The 21,655-nt window shown below is 38.9% G+C and overlaps 1 protein-coding gene across 1 annotated transcript in view; it reads left to right on the forward strand.

Moving 5' to 3' along the window:
- The first annotated feature begins 7,737 nt into the window (after window positions 1–7,737).
- ARMC1 (armadillo repeat containing 1) overlaps window positions 7,738–21,655 on the forward strand; it is a 36,062-nt gene continuing 22,144 nt past the window's right edge. Inside the window, exons 1-3 of the mRNA XM_036830708.1 lie at window positions 7,738–7,963; window positions 11,385–11,605; window positions 17,471–17,562. Of these exons, the coding sequence (XP_036686603.1) occupies window positions 11,423–11,605; window positions 17,471–17,562 (275 nt within the window). The 5' untranslated portion in view covers window positions 7,738–7,963; window positions 11,385–11,422. The remainder of the gene's footprint in view (window positions 7,964–11,384; window positions 11,606–17,470; window positions 17,563–21,655) is intronic.

Below are 21,655 nucleotides of genomic sequence, written 5' to 3' on the forward strand. Positions count from 1 at the left end.
TATTTGGTGAGACAGGTTGAATAAGCTGCAAGCCTTACACAATACTTTCCTTGGAAATCGAGACCCTTTCTCTAGTTCTGCTTTTTGACAGCTCTGATTGCCTGTCTATAAAAAATATATCACACTGAAATGGGCCTCAAGAGGTCCTGAGTTAGAATCTAGGAAAACCTAGCTGGTAAAAGACCACTGGGTAGGACAGTGAAGTACCCATGTGAGGGACACTTTAAGACAAAAGGAGGCTGGATGTGTCTAGGAGAGGTGCAGCTGCAGGACTACTGGTCAGAGCTGACTGGTGGGCCAACATGATCTCACATAAGGGGACAGTCAGAAGATGCCGGTTAATGCCTAATAGTTCAGGGCTATTGGCTTCAAGGCAGGTATTGTTAAGAGAGAATAATGTTTAAATCTGCTTCAGTCATGTAAATCTCAGTACAAACGAATGTGTTTTACCACGGTGTCCAATGAAGAATTGTTAAGCTATTGTGATTTAATCATGTACTATTGGATATATTTGGTTGTTTTGAGCCTTGAAACTATTTTTCTCAGATCAGTGTACAAAGCGATCTGATGTACAGTATATCCTTAAAGACGTATATCCAAATAGGTCAAAAGGTCACTGCGTTCCAGAGATCGAGATATTTCCTTCTCTAAACCAGATCTTGCGATAGACACTGACCCACAAAGCTCTTTTTTATGTTTTTAAACGGTTTTTTTTTTTAAACTGTAATTCTGGGGACTTCCCTGGTGGCACAGTGGTTAAGAATCCGCCTGCAAGGACTTCCCTGGTGGGGCAGTGGTTAAGAATCCGCCTACCAATGCAGGGGACACGGGTTCGAGCCCTGGTCCGGGAAGATCCCACATGCCACGGAGCAACTAAGCCTGTGAGCCACAACTACTGAGCCTGTGCTCTAGAGCCCGCGAGCCACAACTACTGAGCCCACGTGCCACAACTATTGAAGCCCGTGCACCTAGAGCCTGTGCTCCACAACAAGAGAAGCCACTGCAATGAGAAGCCCGTGCACCGCAACGAAGAGTAGCCCCCACTCACTGCAACTAGAGAAAGCCTGCGCACAGCAACGAAGACCCAACGCAGCCAAAAATAAATAGATAAATAAATAAATTATTAAAAAGGAATTGTAATTCTGGAAAATGTTAAACGTACACAAAAGTAAAAAGCACAGTACAATTAATCCTCATATATCCATCACACAGCTTCAACAACCAGCCACCTATTCCTACTGGTTTCAACTATGCTCTTTCTTGGCCTCTTTGACTCTTTTTGTTGTTTCTGTTTTAGAGGTGATGCCAGGGAATAAACCACAAGGCCGCATACAAGCAAACTCTTTGATTCTCTTGAAGCTAATCTCAGGCATGTCATTTCAACCATAAATATTTCTGTGTGTATCCCTAAAAGATAAGAAGTCTTTTTATTTTATTTTTGTTTGTTTTTTATTTTGTTTTTTTTTTTTGGCCACACCATGCGGCTTGCGGAATCTTAGTTCCCTGACCAGGGGTTGAACCCAGGCCCCTGGCAGCGAAAGCGCCAGGAAGGAGTCTTTTGAAAAACATAGCTATACTATTATCAGGCTTGAAACATTAATAATTATTTCTTAATGTCATCAATTCAGTGTGTACATTTACCTGGTTGTCTCATTTATTTTTAATTTTTTTTATTGTTGGTTTCTTTGAATTGGAATGTTAAACAAAGCCACGCATTACATTTTCTGGATACATCTCTGAAATCTGTTTTAATCTACATAGCACGCCCCCCTGGCCCCCCCACTATTTCTTGTTTTGTTTTAGTGAAGAAACTGAGACTTTTGTCCCATAGAAATTTCCCACATTCAGGACTCTGTTGATTGCATTCCTATGGTGACATTTAACAATTCCTTTGTCTCCTTTTATTTTCTGTAAACTGCTGATTAGATATAAAGGCTTGATCTGATTCAGGCTCAATTTTTTGGCAAGAATACTTCATATGTGGTGGTGTATTCTTACATCAGAAGCTACATAATGTTCATGTGCTTCTTTTTGTAACATTAACAGCTATTGATGATCACTGCCTAGATCCGTGATCTGATTACGGTTTGCAAAGCAGTAACACAAAGGGATGTGTTATCATCCCTTTTCATTTGTAAGCTAATTGGTTACCTTGAGGCATGTTTGTAAAGGAAAGCAGGTTGATGCTGGTTTCTTAATAGCTACCAGTTTTCAGAATAATTACCTCATGTCAACAATTTTGTTTCACTGAAGTGTAGTACATTTAAGAAAGGCAAATTTAATGCTTGGTTTGATTCTCTCTTTATTTAGCAGTTTTCAGAAAAATGGGTTGGTTCCTTCAAATTCTCTAAAGGTAACCAGTGACATTTCTTTTTTTTTCCCCCAGTATTCAAGCACTCCTGAATTTTATCATAATAAATTAGCTTTTATCAGATCTTTTCTAGATAGCAGATGTTTTACAGAGAGACATGGGACTAAATGTACATTTATGGAACATCTTCTAGATACTGGTCTGGGTGCTCTCACTTACACTATTTTATCTAATTTCCACAGCAATTTTGGAAGGCAGGTGCCATGATCTCTGTTTTTTAGAAGAGACTGAGGTCCTCAGCAGCAAAGTGACTACTAGTACAAAGTCATACAGCCAGCAAGTAGTCAAACTCAGATTTCTCTGAACCATACGGCACCATGTAGCTTTTTTGAATTAGGTCCTACAGACAATGAGGCACTAAGTAGGGCTCACTGGTTGCCCCACCAGCCTCCCGCCTCCTATGTATCTTCCTCAGACTGTTTGGTGACCCCCAGTTTGTCACTCTCATACTTACAAAAGTACAATAGCTCCTTGGAACTGCTAAATACCCTTTTGCCTTTTAACCTAACACACAGATACACTTTATTACATATATTTTACTTAATGCAAATTTATACATTATATATAAAACTACATTTACAACCCCCTAGTAAAGTTACCTTATTTTTTTAAAATTTTTTGGCCGTGCCGCGTGGCTTGTGGGATCCTATTTTCTTAGGACCAGGGATCTAACTCGGGCCCCCTGCAGTGAAAGCGCAGAGTCCTAACCACTGGACCTCCAGGGAATTCCCAAAGTTACTTTATTTATTTTTAGCTTTTCTTGGTGTGGTGGGCTCCTAGTCCCCAGATCCTACCCTATTTATTCATGTAATATATGCTGAAAACCTAGATCATATTTCTCTATATGTTTTCCATGCTCACACAATAACATATAAAGATATATAAACATGTGTAGGATATTCATTATTGTTTTCAAAAATCAGATCATACTACATATAATTTTAAGCATCTTACTTTTATCACTAAACATTGTGTCTCTTCCTAGAGCTCTAATTTCCTTTTCTTTTTCTTTTTTTTTTTTAAGACCCCAAATAGCCAAAGCAGTCTTTTTTTTTTTTTTTTTGAATGTATATATTTATTTATTTGGCTGCATTGGGTCTTCGTTGCTGCACGCGGGCTTTTTCTAGTTGTGGCAAGCAGGGGCTAATCTTCATTGTGGTGCACAGGCCTCTCATTGCGGTAGGTTTTCGCTGCATAGCACTGGTTCTAGGCGCGCGAGCTTCAGTAGTTGTGGCTCGTAGGCTCTAGAGCGCAGGCTCAGTAGTTGTGGCACATGGGCTTAGTTGCTCCGTGGCATGTGGGATCTTCCCGGACCAGGGCTCAAACCCATGTCCCCTGCATTGGCAGGCGGATTCTTAACCACTGCGCTACCAGGGAAGTCCCTAATTTCCTTTTCTCAATGAGTTTCTAATATAGTTTTCATAATGGTCCATGGTCTTTAGCTATACCATCATTTACTAAAACATTCCACTATTGATATGCATTCATTTGATGTTGGATTTTTTTGTTGGCATTGTTTCAGGGTTTTTGTTTTTTTTTTTTCCAACATGAACAATGCTGCAATAAACATCTTTTTTCTTACTGTCTTTATATACTGGTGCTTTTTGTTTCTGTGGTTTAGATTCTTGAGAAATGAATTGCTGTATCAAATATGAATTATTTTTAATAATAGATTTTTCTAGATTGCGTTCTAAATGGCTGTAATAATTTACATTTTCACAGCATTACCTGAGAGTCCTCTTCCTACCCAGTATCCCAACCAGCAACTTTGTGTCATTTTGATTTTTGCTAGTCTGATCAGTGTCAAGTGATTATTCTCATCGTTATATTAATTTGCATTCCCTTATTACAAGTGAACTTAAATGTCTTTTTGTGTTTATTGGCGATATGGATTTTCTCTTGATTAAATACCAATTTATATTCTTAACCCAATTTCCATAGGGTTATTTACACCCTTCTTGACAACTTGTAATCAATTTTTTTTTTTGGCCTAGTGGCTTGTGGGATTTTAGTTCCCCCACCAGGGATTGAACCTGGGCCACGGCAGTGAAAGCACCAAGTCCTAACCACTGGACAGCCAGGGAACTCCCAATGTGTAATCAATTTTTGAATGTTACTATATCCCCACCGAGTTGCAAATTTACCCACAAATCTATTATCATTGACATTGCTTATGTATCTTTTTTCCATACCAAAAAAATGTTTTTTTAAAACAAGTCAAATATGACCATTTCTTCTTTTTTATAAAAATTTCTTGGTTCCCACTTTCGTTTAAGGTCTCCCCTACTTCTTTGCTGTAGTCTCCAAGATTTTCCTAAAGGATTTTTAATATTTTATTTTTTACGCTTGAGTGTTTAATCCATCTGGAATTCAATATTTTGGTAAATGAGGTAATAATGGATACAATTTTATATTCAGTGCTTCTATTTATAATTATTTCTCATCCTTTAAAATGTTCTATTTTGACATATTTTAAAGTCTACATCAGTATATGTATAGCATTTGTGAATAAATAAATACATATACATATATCATAGCTATGTGCTCAGAAAATTTTTTTTAAGCTGAAAGGGATGCTTGATCAAAAAGTTTTGGAAACCACTGCACTAGATCATGAGCTCTTTGAGGGCAGTGATTATGTTTTTCCTCATCTTTGAACCCATTGCTAAGACTGTCTCTGGCATATTGTACATGTTCCAAAAATGTTTGTTAAATAATTGAATGAATAAAACTGCCATTATGTGATTCATGTGTCTTAAGCAACACAGCCATTGAGAAACTTGACATTCCAGCTGTGTCCTGACTGAGGTTAAACACAAGCAATGACTCACAATGGCAGGTAGGATAACTTCACTGGTGTTGAGTTCATACATTTTTAATATGGGGATATAAATTCTTAAAACCTTAAAAGACTTTGCTGTGGCTTACAATCCATAGGGCTTATGAAACTGGTAATTATTTTTTGTGAATACATTCCATGCTTTTTAACGTCAGTCACCTACTCTCTGTAATGGCAGTTTGCTAGGAAGAACTGGTCTTTTCGATACTGTAAAGTCAGAAGTGTGACTATATTTATTTATTTATTTCCAGCTACAAATGTTTATTTTTTTACTTTTTTATTATTTTATATTTTTATTATTTTTTTTACAGTAGGTCCTTGTTGGTTATCTATGTTTTTAAATTTTTAAAAATAAATTTATTTATTTTATTTTATTTTGGCTGTGTTGGGTCATTGTTGTGGTGCACGGGCTTCTCATTGCAGTGGCTTTTCTTGTTGTGGAGCATGGGCTCTAGGTGTGTGGGCTTCAGTAGTTGTGGCACATGGGCTCAATAGTTGTGGCTCACGGGCTCTAGAGCGCAGGCTCTGTAGTTGTGGTGCACGGGCTTAGTTGCTCCACGGCATGTGGGATCTTCACAGACCAGGGCTCGAACCTGTGTCCCCTGCATTGGCAGGTGGATTCTTAACCACTGCACCACCAAGGAAGTCCCTGGTTATCTATTTGAAGTATGGCAATGTGACATGTCATTCCCAAACTCCCAATCTACCCCTTCCCTCCACCCTTCCACCCTGGTAACCATAAGTTCATTCTCTAAGTCTGTGAGTCTGTTTCTGTTTTGTAAATAAGTTCATTTGTCTTTTGTTTTTTTTTAGATTCTGTATATAAGCAATATCATATGATATTTGTCTTTCTCTGACTTACTTCACTTAGTATGATAATCTCCAGGTCCACCCATGTTGCTGCAAATGGTATTATTTCATTCTTTTTTTACGGCTGAGTAATATTCCATTGTATATATGTGGAAGTGTGACTATATTTGACTTTAGATTGTGAACTTCTAAAAGTTAAAAACTCTATTGAACATATATTCTGAGTGGTGCCAAAAACCTATATCATCAATAATTAGTTGGGAAAACCCCAAATGACTTTTCCTTTTCTAATATACAAATTAATCTCAGCAAAAATAGCAAATTTATTTTCCTGGGTTATTGTTTTTGATAATACTGAACAAAGTTTAATTTACTCAATCAAATGGGCTATTGTTTAACCTGACTCTGCCCTTTGTACTTCTTATATTTTTTACAGTTTTCTACATTTACGATTCCTTTTTTTCCTATTTCTTTCTTTCTTTTTTTTTTTTCAGTTCCAGCAGTTAATTGGTCTGGCTGATTTTTACAAATGAGGTTGGTGCTTCTATCACTGGACATCATGCACCATCTCTTTTCTCCTTTTTATTTTAGATTCAGTATTCACTTACTACCACTCCCTCTTGTGACTTTGGAAAGTAGCAACCAGCCAGACGTGTTTTTGCTATAGGTCAAACAGTGTGAAAGAGATCTTTTCTACTCAACTTTGCCCCTTTTGGCTTGAGCTTATTAGGAGGAAGAGAAGGATAACGAAGGACAAGTGAAGGCAAAGGAATTTGGGCTGAAGTAACCGTTTGGTTTTTAAATTCACTTACAGACGAATTGGAGAAACATTAGGAGAGACTACTGTACAGCCGGGGATATTTATTCTCACTCACACTCTTTCTCCATTAGAGGCCTCTCAAATTCCTTCGGACTTTAATATAGGAGGTACGTGGCAGAATCAAACTGTGAAAGAGAATTCAGAATTTTTTCAGTGAGGTTATTGAGTGCAACGGAAGCATTATAATCAGACTGGCCTGTGGGATTTAAATTATACTTACATTTAGAAATATATTAAAGAATATAAAACCTATACCTAAACAGAACAAAAACTTCAGTGACTGCCATGAATAAAACAAGAATTTAAACCCTTACTTTGATAAACTAAATAGAAGACAATGTTTTAAAAATAGTTCTTCACGAATTTGAGAAAATTCCCTGATCATAAGGCTCTTTTTCCTTACAAAAAAAAAAAGTTCCAAAAAGAAGTTTCTATTTAAAAGAAACAAAAAACTGTACTTTGCTACCTTCGCGCTGCAACGAAGACAGTGCTACTGTCCTCAGTAAAAAGAAAAAAATTTGAAAAGATTCTGAATTAAGACTCACAGAAGCCAATGAAATATTACAAAGCTGCCCTATTGGAACCGAAAGAGTTGCTAGAGAAGTTACGTTCAATTTGAATTTCTGAAGGCCGGAGGGGACAGGTTCCTCTACCGCAGGAACGCTGGGAATTGTAGTCGGGAAAGCCCAACGGTTTCTCAGGGGGAACCACGTTTCATTGCTTAGCGCTTAATAGACGGAGAGTCGTTGGGTCCAATTCACTCTTCCCGGGTTCTCCCTAGACCCTCCTGTTCAACGCTTCGGGCATTTCCCTTGTTTACCAATGAGCGCTTTAGTCTAAGAAGGCCTTCGCGGATTGGGTGTCTTACTCTCTGTGGAATGGTATTAGCCAATGGGAGGGCAGAACCGGCCGAGGTGGCTGGGTCATGGGGAAGAGTCCATAAGGCCTTACCCCGCCAGCGTCCTAGCTTTTTTGGCTCTTAAAGTCAGCAGGGTCGTTTGTCATCGCCGAGGCCGCGTCTGCGAAAGGAGGGACTCGCTCCGCGCCTGCTGGTTCCTCTACGTTATCCGTTGGTGTGGCCCTGATGCTGCGGCAGGCTCCGGATTCCTAGAACGCTGGAGCGGTAAGTAGGGTCCAGCGACGGCAGACAAAGCGGTGGAGCCGGGAAGGCCGCAGAAAGCGGCCCCTGCACGCAGGCGGCCAGTCTGCCTGGGCGGGGCGCTCTGCCTGCCTTGAGGCAGTGCGTCCCTACAGGCGCTTTAAAGCTCTCTGCTCCCACGTGTCCTGGGAAAATGTTAGCTTTGTTCACTTCCTCCCCGTCCCCCCTGCACGTCCGATTTTCACAAACCCTAACATTATTAATAGGTGTCATCTCACTTCTTCATCCCTCCAGGTTGTTCTTTCGTAACTTTATATTAGCTTTGTGCCCCTGCGTGTCTACTAAGAGCAGAAGGACATGGTTGGGTTCGGCTTCATTCAAGCGAGACCAGTGTTCACATCTCTGTATTTTAAAAACAGTTCTTGGGGGCGTTTGTGCCTATAGCAGCTCCTTTCGTGGTAGTGTACTTATGTGTGTACCCCAACACGTGGCCAAATAGAGGTTCCCACAGGATCAAGTATTGTTCTTGTTTGGTAATTGCTGGTACTGTTAGCACCATCTGAAGTTCTTATTTTCTTTGATCCTGACAACCACTCAGGATTATTGTGAGAGGAAGCTGAGGCTCAAGGGAGGTAACCCAACTTCTCAAAGAGTTAGCTGCTAGTAAAGGGCGAGCCAGATTTGATGTCACTGCTTACGTTGTTTTTTTAAAAACTCGCTTAACTGAATATGGATTTAAGTTGTGGTTGTGTAGCTCTGTGTATTTATATTAAACTCTGTATATGAGAGCTAAATAATTCTTTGAGTTGAATGGTACATCTTGGCTGAAAGAAAATCTTTCAGTCAGCTGCCTAATTACAGGTGCCTCACATCTATCACTTAACTCCTAGCTTTTTAAAGGGTCATTCTGGCAGCTTAGACCTCACCTGGGAGTTTGTTGGAAATGCAGAATCTCAGACCTCACCCCACCTACTGAATTAGAATTGGCTGTTTAAAATAAGATCCCTTAGGTGACCAGAGTGCCTGTTAAAGTTTGGAGTGCATTCATTGTCATAAGGATTTGTTTGCCCGAATTGAACTAAACAAAAGAGAAAGTAAAAGGTATACCTTGTGTTAGTCCCTACATTTTCCTGGGCAGATCCTAATTTGAGCCCTCTCCTTCTGAATGGGCTGATAAGGTTAGAAGTTTTAACTCTTGGCTTCTGTTCATCTCAAAGGAACGGGAAAGGCTATAACTTTCAGAATCATTCCCACTGAGTGGTTCTCTAAGTACTCCTTAGATGAGAATGGAGCGCTCCAGTTTCAAGGCCAGTGTTGTATGCAAAAGGCCATTACTCTGGGTATTTGGTTCTTAAATGTGACTTGGTTCTTGGACCTTTGGGCCAGTGATTGGTTCTGCAGTTTTCATTTTTGATAGGATTTGTGCTGGTGACAGCACATAAAGTTCATGCGTAAGCTGGCTTGTAAACAGCGATATTCAGGGTGTTGATAATAGAAGCACCTAAGAGGCAAACCCTTCAGTCTTATTTCTGTGAACAGTATTCAGTCTATTGCTTTTTTGTTAAATCCTTTTTAAAATTGCTGAAGTAACTATTATTTTCATTTTGAGAAAATTATCTGCCAAATACTATCCTGTTGAAGCCTTGTTTTCTCTGAGTCCTTTATTTTACGCTTGCTTGCAAACTTCAAAAATTTAACTTTTAAAGTATTTTATCTGGGATATGATTTTTTTCCCCCATGTGTTATGAGTTAAAGATCTTAGCAGTGGTTTTAAATTGTTTAGAAGTTATTCCAATACCCTTTATTGAATAATCTTACTATTTTTCATTGATTTTTGACTCCATGTAACTTACAACCATTATTTATTGAGCACTTAAAATGTGTCACCTAAGCCTTTTACGTGTATTGTTATTTCATCTGGACAGTATACCATTTGAAAGCTGCTATGACTAATCCCATTTTACAGATGTAGAAACTGAGACAAAGAGTTTAGGCGATCTGCCTAAAATCACATTTACCAAGTGGTGGAGTCTGGGTCTGATTCACGTAGAGCCTGCTTTCTTAGATGGACTGTATAAACAGCTTTCCTGGGAGAAGTATCTCGCAACTACCTCCCACCCCGTACTACTGCTTTACTCTTTATATCTTTGTATATTTCAATATATGGGAAGGCCATTTCAGCTTTATTACCTTTTTCCTCCCAAATAACTTTAGTAGGCTGTCTGGAGTTACAGAATAATTTACCAGCCCGCCTCCCCCAGTTGGCATGGTTTTTGAAATTAGCATTAAACTAATTCATTACTTTGTGGAAAGTATTTGCACCTTTATATTCTTTTTTTTTTGGCCCTGCTGCATGGCATGCGGGATCTCAGTTCCCCCACTAGGGATCGAACCTGTGCCCCCTGCAGTGGAAGCACAGAGTCTAAACCACTGGACCGCTAGGGAATTCCTCCCCCAACATCTTTATATTCTTCCTAATAAGAAATATATTGTGTAACTTGGTTAATGGAAGTTACTGTTTTTAACTTTCTGCATCTGTGAGAATTATTCCTTGTTATTTTGTATTTCGGCTTGTATGTTTATCATGTTACATTTTCTAAAATATCTTGTTTACTTTTGTGGGAAAAAGGTATGCTGAGTTTAAAAGGAAGGTATGGGAAGTGGAACCACTGCTGACCAGTTTAGGAGATAATAAATAAGCTTTTAGCCCAGTTCTATACTAACTAGCTTTTGTCACCTGGGGCAAATTATTTAACTTCTCTGTGACTGTTTCCTTATCTGCCAAATGAATTACCTCACCTCAAAATCTGTTTCATTCTTCTGAGTTTGGCCCACTCAGGGACAGACAGGTGTAGTTAGATTCGGTTCAGATCCACCCTGATCTCGAAGACTCCACTGGCCTGAGGCACAGGGCGAGGTCCCCTTCTTGGCTTCTTTGTTCATGACCTTTTTTGACTCCCTCCTTAAGGGATGTTATCTTTTGTAAACCCAGTAAACTGGGTTTTGTTCACAGATGATTTAGAAAAAAAGCTGTCAGCCAGCCACTTTTCCCTGAGACACTTGTCTTAGGCTCCAGAATTGTTCTACAGGAAAAAAACACTGGCAGTGTTACAGTTTGAGAAGTGTAGCAAAGGTTATAAGTTTGAACTGTAAAGATCTTGTTTATTGTGACTTTGGTGTTAAAATATGTATTGCTAAAAAGTTATTGAAATAATGAGGATGACATATGTTCTTTAAACATTGTGCACACATAAATAACTTGATTTTTTTTTTTTTTTTTAGTTAGTTAACTTCCTATGTTCTCAGACTGGAATTGCCAAATGCTTAAGTTTTTGTGATTTAGATTCATCTGTTTCTTTCTGAAAGTGCTGTGATTCTGATTATTTAACAAATGCCATAATATACCTCACCAGTCTAGAACTAATTTTGCCAACCATTTCTACAGAATTTAAGAAGATTTTGTTCATGTGTATGGCATAGAAGATGAATTCGTCCTCCTCCACCATGAATGAAGAACCTGATGCTCTCTCGGTAGTTAACCAGCTCCGGGATCTAGCAGCAGATCCATTAAACCGTAGAGCCATTGTCCAGGATCAGGGATGTCTGCCCGGCCTTATTTTATTTATGGACCATCCCAACCCCCCTGTCGTCCACTCGGCTTTGCTCGTAAGTTGCCTTTAGTAATTTCAGTCTCAGTGTTATAATTTTGCAATTAAGGAGAATTTGAAAAAGTACTAGATGACATGGTAAAAAGTGAAAAGTGTAGAGCAAATAATAGTAAGTTTGTATGTATTTCTGTATGTGCAAACGTATGTACGTGTAGTCCTCTTACACAAATGGTAGCATACTATATTGTTTTTACTCTTTGACACAAATGGTAGCATACTACATGCATGGAATGTTCTGCAACTTCCTTTTTTCACTTAAGAAATCTTAAGGATTATATCATATCAGTACAGAAAGACACTCAAAGAGGCACTTATTGTTTTGTTTTTCTTTTGTAACAATTTTGTTAAGATGTAATCACATACTGTGCAATTTACCTAAAGTGTACAATTCATGGGTTTTAGTGTATTCACAGAGTTGTGCAGCTGTCACCACCATCAATTCTAGAACATTTTCATCACCTCAGAAAGAAACTCTGCTCTTTACCTGTTGTTTCTCAGCCCCACCCTCTTTCCCTAAGCAGCCATGACTTCCTATTTCTTTGTATTTGCGTATATCTCTGGCAAAAGTGCCTGTATAGATTTTATATAAATGGAAGCATATAATATGTGGTCTTTGTGACTTGTTTCTTTCACTGATCATAACGTTTTCAAGGTTCATCCACATTGTAGCATGTATCAGTACTTCATTCCTTTTTATGGTTCCTTCATTCCATCATATAGGTGTGCCAGATTGCTTATCTATTCATTAGTAGATGGATGTGGCACTTGTTTTAACACAAGATGGGAAGGAAAGATAAAGGAGAAGAAAAGAGAAAATATACAGGATCATAGCTAATAATGCACAAGGAACTACCATATTATGAGAAATATGGGGGCTAGAGAAACATGTTAAAGAACAATACAAAGCAATCAGGCAAATACAGAATGTGAAAATTTCTGGAAGACAAATAATCCAGTTCAGTGAACAGTAAATTGCATTAAAAGGCAGTTGGGGTGTGCAAAAGGCATAGCAGTAACTGTTACAGATTTAGAGAGACTTAAGGGACATATCAGCCAGGTATAATACGTGGACCTGACTTGGATCCCAATTTGAACAAATCAACCCATGAACATAGTTTTAGATAACTGGAAATGAATGTGGACAAGACAGTAGATAATATTAAAGAACCACTTATTGCTTTTGCAGGGTATTATAATAGTATTATCATTAAGTTAATTTTTTAAAAAACATTAACTTCTCAGGGATATACTGAAGTATTTACAAATGAAATTAAATGTTCTGTGAGATTTGCTATAAAATGCTCCAGTGTGGTTAGCGGCAGGGGAGATGGATGAAACAGGATTGCCTAGTGGTTGATAATTGTTGAAGCTGAATGATGGATACATGGGGGTCACCACACATTTTCTCTACTTTTGTGTCTTCTGAAATTTTCACAGCAAAAAGTTTAAAAGAGAATTACTGTCATAGAAAATTTTAAACTCATTGTCCTTTACTTAAGGACCCATGATCAATTCCCATTTAGTGTAATTTCACAAGTTCATACAGAAAAATAATATAGGCTGTTTCTTTTCAAAAATCAAAGTACATAATACAGATTTCCTATTTTACCTTCACAGAATGACGTTTATTTAGGCAAAACAGACATTGATATGAGTGAACAGTAGTAACAAATGGGGAAATTTGCGTGGCCCCTAGTTTGGGTCCTATTTCAATGAGAATTGGAAAGGGTGAGAGGAGAGAGTGTGTTGGTCTCTTGACAGAAACCTGGGGTTGAAGGGGGTTGTTTATTTTCAATAGACTAGACTTGAACTTATTTAAATTCAGAAGGCAAGGAGCTGCTGGAGTGGGAAGGGTTTGAGGAGAAGGCTCTCACAGTTGGTACAGAAAATGGGAAGGGTTGCTAACTGCGGAGGATGGTGAGATTGTTCACAAGCGTTGAGGGGCTGCTTAGTTTGGTAACGCTGAATTGATACGAGGCTTACAGCTTATGAAACTCCTTTTTCACCCTGCTTCAGGCCTGCCATAGGCCCTGAGAGCCAGATAGTTGGATTTGTTTGGGGTTGATTCTTGGCCAGGCAAGTTGGTAATTAAGGGAGTTTAGGATTTTGGCAAGAGAGTAGCTGAAACAACAGACTGTAGGTGCTGGGCTGAATAGGAAGGGAAGTCAAGTCATGGAGGGACCTAGTGAGGAGAGAGTGGAGGGAGCCAGGGCCTCAGAGTTCCCAGAGAGGTTGAAGAATATGTCGGTGTTCTCATAATTTCATTTTATCTTCACTGTTGACTTACTAGCTATACCTTTTTGTTTTTAATTTTTTTAGTGGTTGTTCTAGGTTTACATTATACATCTTTAACTTGTTACAGTCTACTTCATGTATAATGTAAGAATCATACAACTGTATATTTCCATTTCCTTCTCCCATCCTTTGTGCTGTTTTTTTGTCATATATTTTACTTCTATGTATGTTTAAAAAATCTACAGTATTTTTTTTTCTTTTACTCTAAGCTGTTATCTTTTAAAGAGATTAAAGTTTTAAAAATCAAGTGTATTTTATATTTACCATCATATTTACCATTTCTGGTGTTCTTCATTTCTTAATACAGATTTGTATTTCTACTGGTGTCTTTTATTTTCTGCCTGAAGAAGTTTAACATTTTTTGTAATGCAGTTTTGCTCTTGGCTTTTTTCCTCTGGTGCTTTACAAGATGTTTCATTTTCTTTTTTTTTTTGACCTCACCGAGTGGCATGTGGGATCTTAGTTCCCTGACCAGGGATCGAACCTGTGCCCTCTGCGTTGGAAGTGCAGAGTCTTAACCACTGAACCACCAGGGAAGTCCCGTGGATGTTGTTTTATCTTCTGGCTCAAATTATTTCTAATGAGAAGACTGCTGTGATTCTTACCTTTGTTCCTCTCCATATAATATATAAGCCTTTTTCTGGCTTCTTTTGTGACTTTATCAATGGTTTTCAGCAGATGATTATGATGTGCTTAATATGGATGGTTTTCTTTGCGTTTTGGTTTTGTTCTTGTTTTGCTTGGGATTTGTTGGTCTTGGATCTATAGTTTTCATCAATTTTGAGAAATTGTGAGTCATCATTTTTTCAAGTTTTTTCTGTCTCTTCCCTGTCACTCCTCTCGTGGGACTCCAGTTGTATGTGTTTTAGATACCTCATGTGGTCCCACAGGTCACTGTTCCTTTTTTTTTTTCTTTAAGACTTTTTTTTTTTCTCTCTCAGTCCTTCGTTTTGGATAGTTTCTATTGCTGCATTTTAAAGCTCACTGATCTTTTTTTCTATAGTGCCTAATCTGCTGTTAATCCTGTCCACTGTGTTTTTCATTTTAGACATTATGTTTTGTCCTCTGGAAGTTACATTTGGGTCTTTTTAATATCTTCCATTTTTTTTTCTCACCATACTTAGGTTTTTCTACTCATCCTTGAGCATATGGAACAGAATTATAATAGCTATTTTAATGCTTTTATTTTCTGATTTTACCTCTGTCATATCTTGGTCTGTTTCTATTGATTTTTTTTTCCCCTTCCTGATTATAGGTCATATTTTTCTCCTTTTCATGTCTCATAATTTTTAATCAGATGCCAGACATTGCAGATTTTATCGTATGGGCTTTGGATTTTTTGGTATCCCTATAAATATCCTTCAACTTTGTTCTTGGTTGCACTTAAGCTACTTGGGATCAGTTTGATCCTTTCAGGACTCCTAATGGGATGCTCTTCTGAGGATCCACCCTGATCCCTCCTGCATTGTGAGGTCTTTTCACTTGTGGCCGGTGGTGTCACAGACTCCGCCCAGCGTGAGGTCCAGGTATGGTTTTCCCTCTTTCTCATGGTTTTAGTCCCTGGCCCTTTGGTCTTTTCCTCCAGGCAAGTGCAAGCCAGCATTCAACCACAGATTCTGGGGGACCCCTCTGTAGAGCTCTGGAGCTCTCTTGCTGCGCTGATCCCTCCTCTCTGTTACTCTGCTCTGCAAATTCTAGCTGCCTGGGGTATTTTCTGACACCAGCCAATGTCCTCTGTGGACACCAGCTGGGTGACCAACAATGCAATTTTGACACTAACCACTCGGAGTTAGGTATCAAATTCCCCAGGTTTAAGACTCAGTTCCACAAGAGTGCCTTCATTTCAAAGGCCAGTTGCAAGTATCAGGTCACCCATATTTCTAACAGAGCAGCTATAAATTGGGTGTTCCAGTGACCCCCTCCTCAGTTCAGTAATTTACTAGGATGGCTCCAGAACTCAGGAAGCCACTTTACTTGGCATTTACCAGATTTTTATAAAGGATACACATGAACAGGCACATAGGGCAGGATCTGGAAGGGTCCTGCTTGCAGGAACTTCTGTCTCTGTGGAGTTGGGGCACACCACCCTGGCAGGTGGATGTATTTACCAAGCCAGAAACTCTGAATCTCCTTGTTCAGGAGTTTTTATAGAGCTCAATTTCCAGCCCTTCCCTACCTCCCAGGGCAGTGGGTGGGGCTGAAAGTTCCCACCCTCTAGTCACTTGGTCTTTCCAGTGACGAGCCGCATCCTGAGGCCATCTGGGGGCCACAGCCTAACTCACTCCTTCAACATGAACTCACCCAAGTGTGATCTAAAGGGCCTCCTTATGAATAACAAACTCCTATCAAAAAATTCCAAGGGTTTTAGGAACTCTATGCCAGGGACTAGACGAAGACCAAATACGTATTTTTTATTATACTACTCCACCCTAACCGCCCCAGCTCTGATCTCTGTCTCCCTAACTTGGCAAGACCACTGGACTTCACTGGGCTTCCCTCTCCCTGTGCTGCAGTCTGGAACTGCTTCCAAAGCAGGAAGATGGGGCAGTTGTAGGATCTGCCTCATCATTTCTCTGAGGGACTCCAGTCCTGTGCTGCTTCTCCTCCAGTTGTCCTGTTTGTTAGTTTTTTTATGAAGGGAGGGCAGTTCCCTTGGCAGTTAATCCTTTATGGACCAAAGTGAAAATCAAGGTAAGACTAGTTACAGAAAGGATAGGAGATTGCAGTCAGAGACAGGTTGTTGGATTTGTGATTTCATGGATGGTACCATTTTTGGTAAGGACCAGGCACTTTGGAAATGTAGTGTAGAGGACTAGTAGGAAATGTGAAGGTCAGTGAACTGAGAGGGCAGTTTTGGATGGTGTAGTTCACAGAGGTATTCCCCTGCGAATCAGGTACTAAAGTCTGCAGTGAATGATCAGAGATCAGGAAGTCTGTAGAACAGCTAATAAAATCCCTCAAGAATCAGCATGTGAAGGAAATACTTACAAAAATGTACTTTAAATCTTAAGAGAAAAGCATCCTAGAAAAGTTAAATTCACAAAACAGGAATTTGTGAGAGTGAGTTCATCTTTTGGTTTTCAGTTTAAAAAAAAAGAGACATTTTAAAGGTGTTTTATAAAACTAGAAACAGTTCATTCCGTAAAGGGGGTTGTATGTTTTGTCCCTCTCAGCAGTTTATTTTAATTAATATGTAAAAAGCACCTAGGGAAATGATGGCTATTGGGACTGCTCCCTGAAATTAATAAATGGACTATAGTTCCTTGTATCCTTGTCAAGATGAAGTGGTGAAAATAAAACCAAAACAGCCTAATTTTGACCTTGCAGATAAGTTGGGAACCTTCATTTCAAAGAGCAGATTCAGCTACTGCAGCTCAAAGGATTATTTTTGTCCCCTAGAAGACTGCTCTGCTTATCACATTTAAAGAAGAGTTTCTAAACATTCAAAACCAATTGGTTCTAAAAGCAAAACACTGTTTTTCACTCTTTCCTCTCGCAGTAGGTTAGTAGTAGGTTTAATTTTGAGTAGTCTGTCATGTGGACTGACCTATTCCTGCTCTCGCTGTAGGCTCTTCGATACTTGGCAGAGTGCCGTGCTAACAGAGAAAAGATGAAAGGAGAGCTGGGTATGATGCTAAGCTTGCAAAGTGTTATACAGAAGTAAGTACAATAGATAGTGTCTCCTAATGGAGTAGAAAAGTGGGTCATATTACTTTACTGAAATTTGTACTCTAATGTGACGGCATACTTTCGTGGGTTATATGTCCAAAAATGTTCTGATGGTCAGTGTTGTGATTATTTCTAAACGTTGATATTAACAATAGTCCTTATGAAAATGCTCAAATTTTATTTAAAATGTTGATACACATTGTACTTATGAATAATATTTCTAAAAAGAGACAATCCTACCATGTATGAAGTTTTGTGAAGTAGATGTAAATGGATTTGCCAGTAGTGCAACACAGGTGGCATTTGAAAATGTGCAGCATTATAGTATAGTACATAATTCTTTTCTTACTTCCTCGCAGTCTTACTCGAAAGAACCTTGATCTGTATCATGACAGAAAGGGCTTTTGGTGAGATTTTCCTGAGAATCATTGAGATGTCTCTTAGAGATTTAGAGCCATTTAATTTGAATTTTAGCAAATGGGTGGTTTTTAATTGTACCTTTCATCTTATGAAGATTTTTATATCTATCATCTCATTTTGCTATTTACAGCTTTTTGAGGTAGGTTAGGCAGATAATAGTTTTATGGGTGAGAAAATTACAGAGAGGCCGAGTTTCTTATCTGTAGTCCTTCAGCTGTGTTGCCTCTGGGAACGTCTGGTTTTGCTCCTTTCCTAGGCCTTGCTGATTTCCTTGTAGAAGGCTAGAAATGGAAGATTAAGTGTTTTGATATTTCCACTGTGTCTGAAGCAAAAAAACTATGCTGAGGCTTTATCTTAGTTGACTTTGTATCTTGATCTTATCAAGACATGACTGCCTTTAAGACTATAATAAATAAACATTTAATTTACTGATTTTTAAAACTTGCAGTTTCTTTGGCTTGAGTGCTCACAAAAGTTCTATAATTCCCAAACACTGTAAGTTAAATTGTATCAGTGGACAACCATCCAAACTGACTTCCAAGGCAATGTATTTTTTTTCTTAGTGTTCTTGGCTTCTAGATAAACTTTATTTTAATAATCCTTTTTTTTTTGTTTTTGTTTAAATCATGCTACCCCTGATAGGTGCCTTGATCTTTAATAATGACAAGTTAGAGACTGAAGGGTTTTTTTTTGTTTTTATTCAGGTGATCAGTTAGGAATAATATTAGAAAATATTGACTGGCATCAGTTGTATTAATCATTACCTATGGTTTGAGGTCAGTTCCATTAGTAAAATTTGGATTCCAGTTCTGACTTGAGACAAATGGTCTCTTTGACCCTCAGTTTCCTTATCCATATGCCTGCAGTTAACACCTTCAAAGTGCTCAATTCAGTGGGATGATACGTGTAGAAATGCTCTGTAAATTCTGAAGTGTTGTATAAAATATGAGGTTGCATTGTTCTTGTTCCTAGTATGTTTTAATGGCATGTAATTATTATTATTATTATTTTTTTTTAAATAAATTTATTTATTTTATTTATATATTTTTGGCTGTATTGGGTCTCTGTTGCTGCGCGCGGGCTTTTTCTAGTTGTGGCGAGAGGGGGCTACTCTTCGTTGCGGTGCGCGGGCTTCTCATTGCGGTGGCTTCTCTCGTTGTGGAGCACGGGCTCTAGGCACACGAGCTTCAGTAGTTGTGGCACGCGGGCTCAGTAGTTGTGGCTCGTGGGCTCTAGAGCACAGTCTCAGGAGTTGTGGCGCACGGGCTTAGTTGCTCTGCGGCATGTGGGATCTTCCTGGACCAGGGCTCAAACCCGTGTCCCCTGCATTGGCAGGCGGATTCTCAACCACTGCACCACCAGGGAAGACCAACAACTTGTATCTTTATAAGAGAAGTATTGTGTCAGTTCAGGTCATTATCTTGTAATGTCATCTGGGAAGGAGATCTTGAGATGGAGTTAGAAATGGAAGAGGTTTATTGTGAGATATGGTCTGTAGAGATAGAAGGGAATGAAGAAGGATTGGACTATAGTTGTTAGACTGCAATGCAGATCTGACATCTGTAAAAGGAAAGTGAAGAGGAAACCGAATGGGGCAAGGAGAGTCTCAGATTGCAATGCAAATCTGACAGACAGCTCAAGGGGGAGCTCCAAAGCGAGGATCACCCTGTAGATGAGTCTTGCATTGGGCAGAAATGGCCAGGCCCTATAGTGCCCCTGCTGCCCAGGCACTGGGTGGGGTCTCCCTGGGAACGGTCAGGCCTTGGAATGAAGGATTGAATGGTGTGAGAGATCTCAAAGCCACTACTGCTGGTGGCTCTACTATTCTACTCCCTGTAGCCAAAGGGCAGGTTTCCTTCTTAAAGGGAGATCCAAGCAGTGTGTCTCCACGGTTTCCACAAGCAGCTTCTCTTTAATACAAATGAGGTATGTTTTTTAGGACACTGCGGTGATCGTCGCTGGCTCTTCCAGCAGTAAAACAGGTATGCATTCATTGCATACGCCATTATAATTTGGTCCTATACCCCTCTCAAAAGTGGAGATATGATGTAATAATTTTCATGTATATTTTCCAGCTCATTTGGCTGTTGGAGATCTCAGATTTGAAGGTTACCTTTCAAGCTTTTTTGAAAGTCACCTCTGTTTACCAAAATAATCATCTTAGAATTTATCAGTTACTGTTATCAGAAGGTCAATAAAACTATGTGTTTTAGCTTATAAACATTAAGACTGTGAAGTATTAGAATCAGGTTTTGGTTCAGCATGTTTAGCTTTGTGTTGTGAATTATCTCATGGCTTGGACATGATTTTCTTTCTTTCTTTCTTTCTTTAATTTATTTATTATTTATTTTTGGCTGCGTCAGGTCTTAGTTGCGGCACACGGGATCTTTTGTTGAGGCACGCGGACTTCTCTCTAGTTGTGGCCTGCGGGTTTTCTCTTCTCTAGTTGTGGTGCAGGGCTCCAGGGCACATGGTCTCTGTAGTGGTGGCGAGGAGGCTCCAGAATGCCGGGGCTCCAGGGCACGTGGGCTCTGTAGTTTGTGGCACGCAGGCTCTGTAGTTGTGGCACGCGGGCTTAGTTGCCCCGCGGCATGTGCGATCTTAGTTCTCTGACCAGGGATCAAACCCGAGTCCCCTGCATTGGAAGGTGGATTCTTACCACTGGACCACCAGGGAAGTCCCTCATTTTCCTTTTTTAAGAAATTAGATTGCTCTGGCATTATTATTTTCTCCTCATTTACTTTTTTCTTTTGGGTACCTGTATTAAAAATTCTCAAATAATCAAAAGGAAAAGTTTTTATCATATAGAGCAGGGTGAGTTTTATATATGCATAATTGTTTTGACACTGTAGACATATGTTCTTTAGACGTTATTTTGCATTTTTTTTTTTTTTGAATTTGTATATAAATTTAATTTTTTGGCTTTTTTAATGACATACAGTTGACTTACAATATTATATTAGTTTCAGGTATACCACATAGTGATTAGATATTTTTATAGACTAGACTCCAAAAAAGGTGCTACAATATACTGACTATATACCCTGTACTGTACATTACATATTTTTTTTTCACACACACTGTATTTTATTTTTACAAGAGATAAGTAGACTGACACCAAGCATTGTACATGGATGACCACAACAAAAGCAACAATGATTGCAATTACCAAACATGAAACACACTCATACTATGTCATAATATTGACATTCAGTCCAGTAATCCTCCACTGTAACAGCTCCTTTACTTTGCAGTGAAAATTGATTTGTATATTCTTTGCCTCTGAGTCCTTGTGGGATTTTTTTTTTTTTATTCAGACAGAAAGTCACAAAAATTATACTCATCCTCATCAGTTCACTCAGTCCCATGTAATTAATTTTTTTTTTTTCATCTTGATCTTTTGTTAGCACTTTTATGAGTTCATCAGTTTTTCATTAGAGTTCTGAAAATGCTTATTCATTCAGTTCAACAGTACAGTCAGTTACCAGAAACCTGTACTTGTCAGAGTCTTTTCCATGAATTTCTTGAAGATGAACCCCTTTTATAGGAACATATTTGCAAAAGCATCAGAGTACACCCAGAACTGTCTGTAAATGACAAAAGACTTAAAAATGACCACTGTTAAAGATTTGATGAAAGTTCATAATAATGCAGTTGACAAGAA

Source organism: Balaenoptera musculus, chromosome 17 (genome assembly GCF_009873245.2).
Source record: "Balaenoptera musculus isolate JJ_BM4_2016_0621 chromosome 17, mBalMus1.pri.v3, whole genome shotgun sequence".
Taxonomy (NCBI): domain Eukaryota; kingdom Metazoa; phylum Chordata; class Mammalia; order Artiodactyla; family Balaenopteridae; genus Balaenoptera; species Balaenoptera musculus.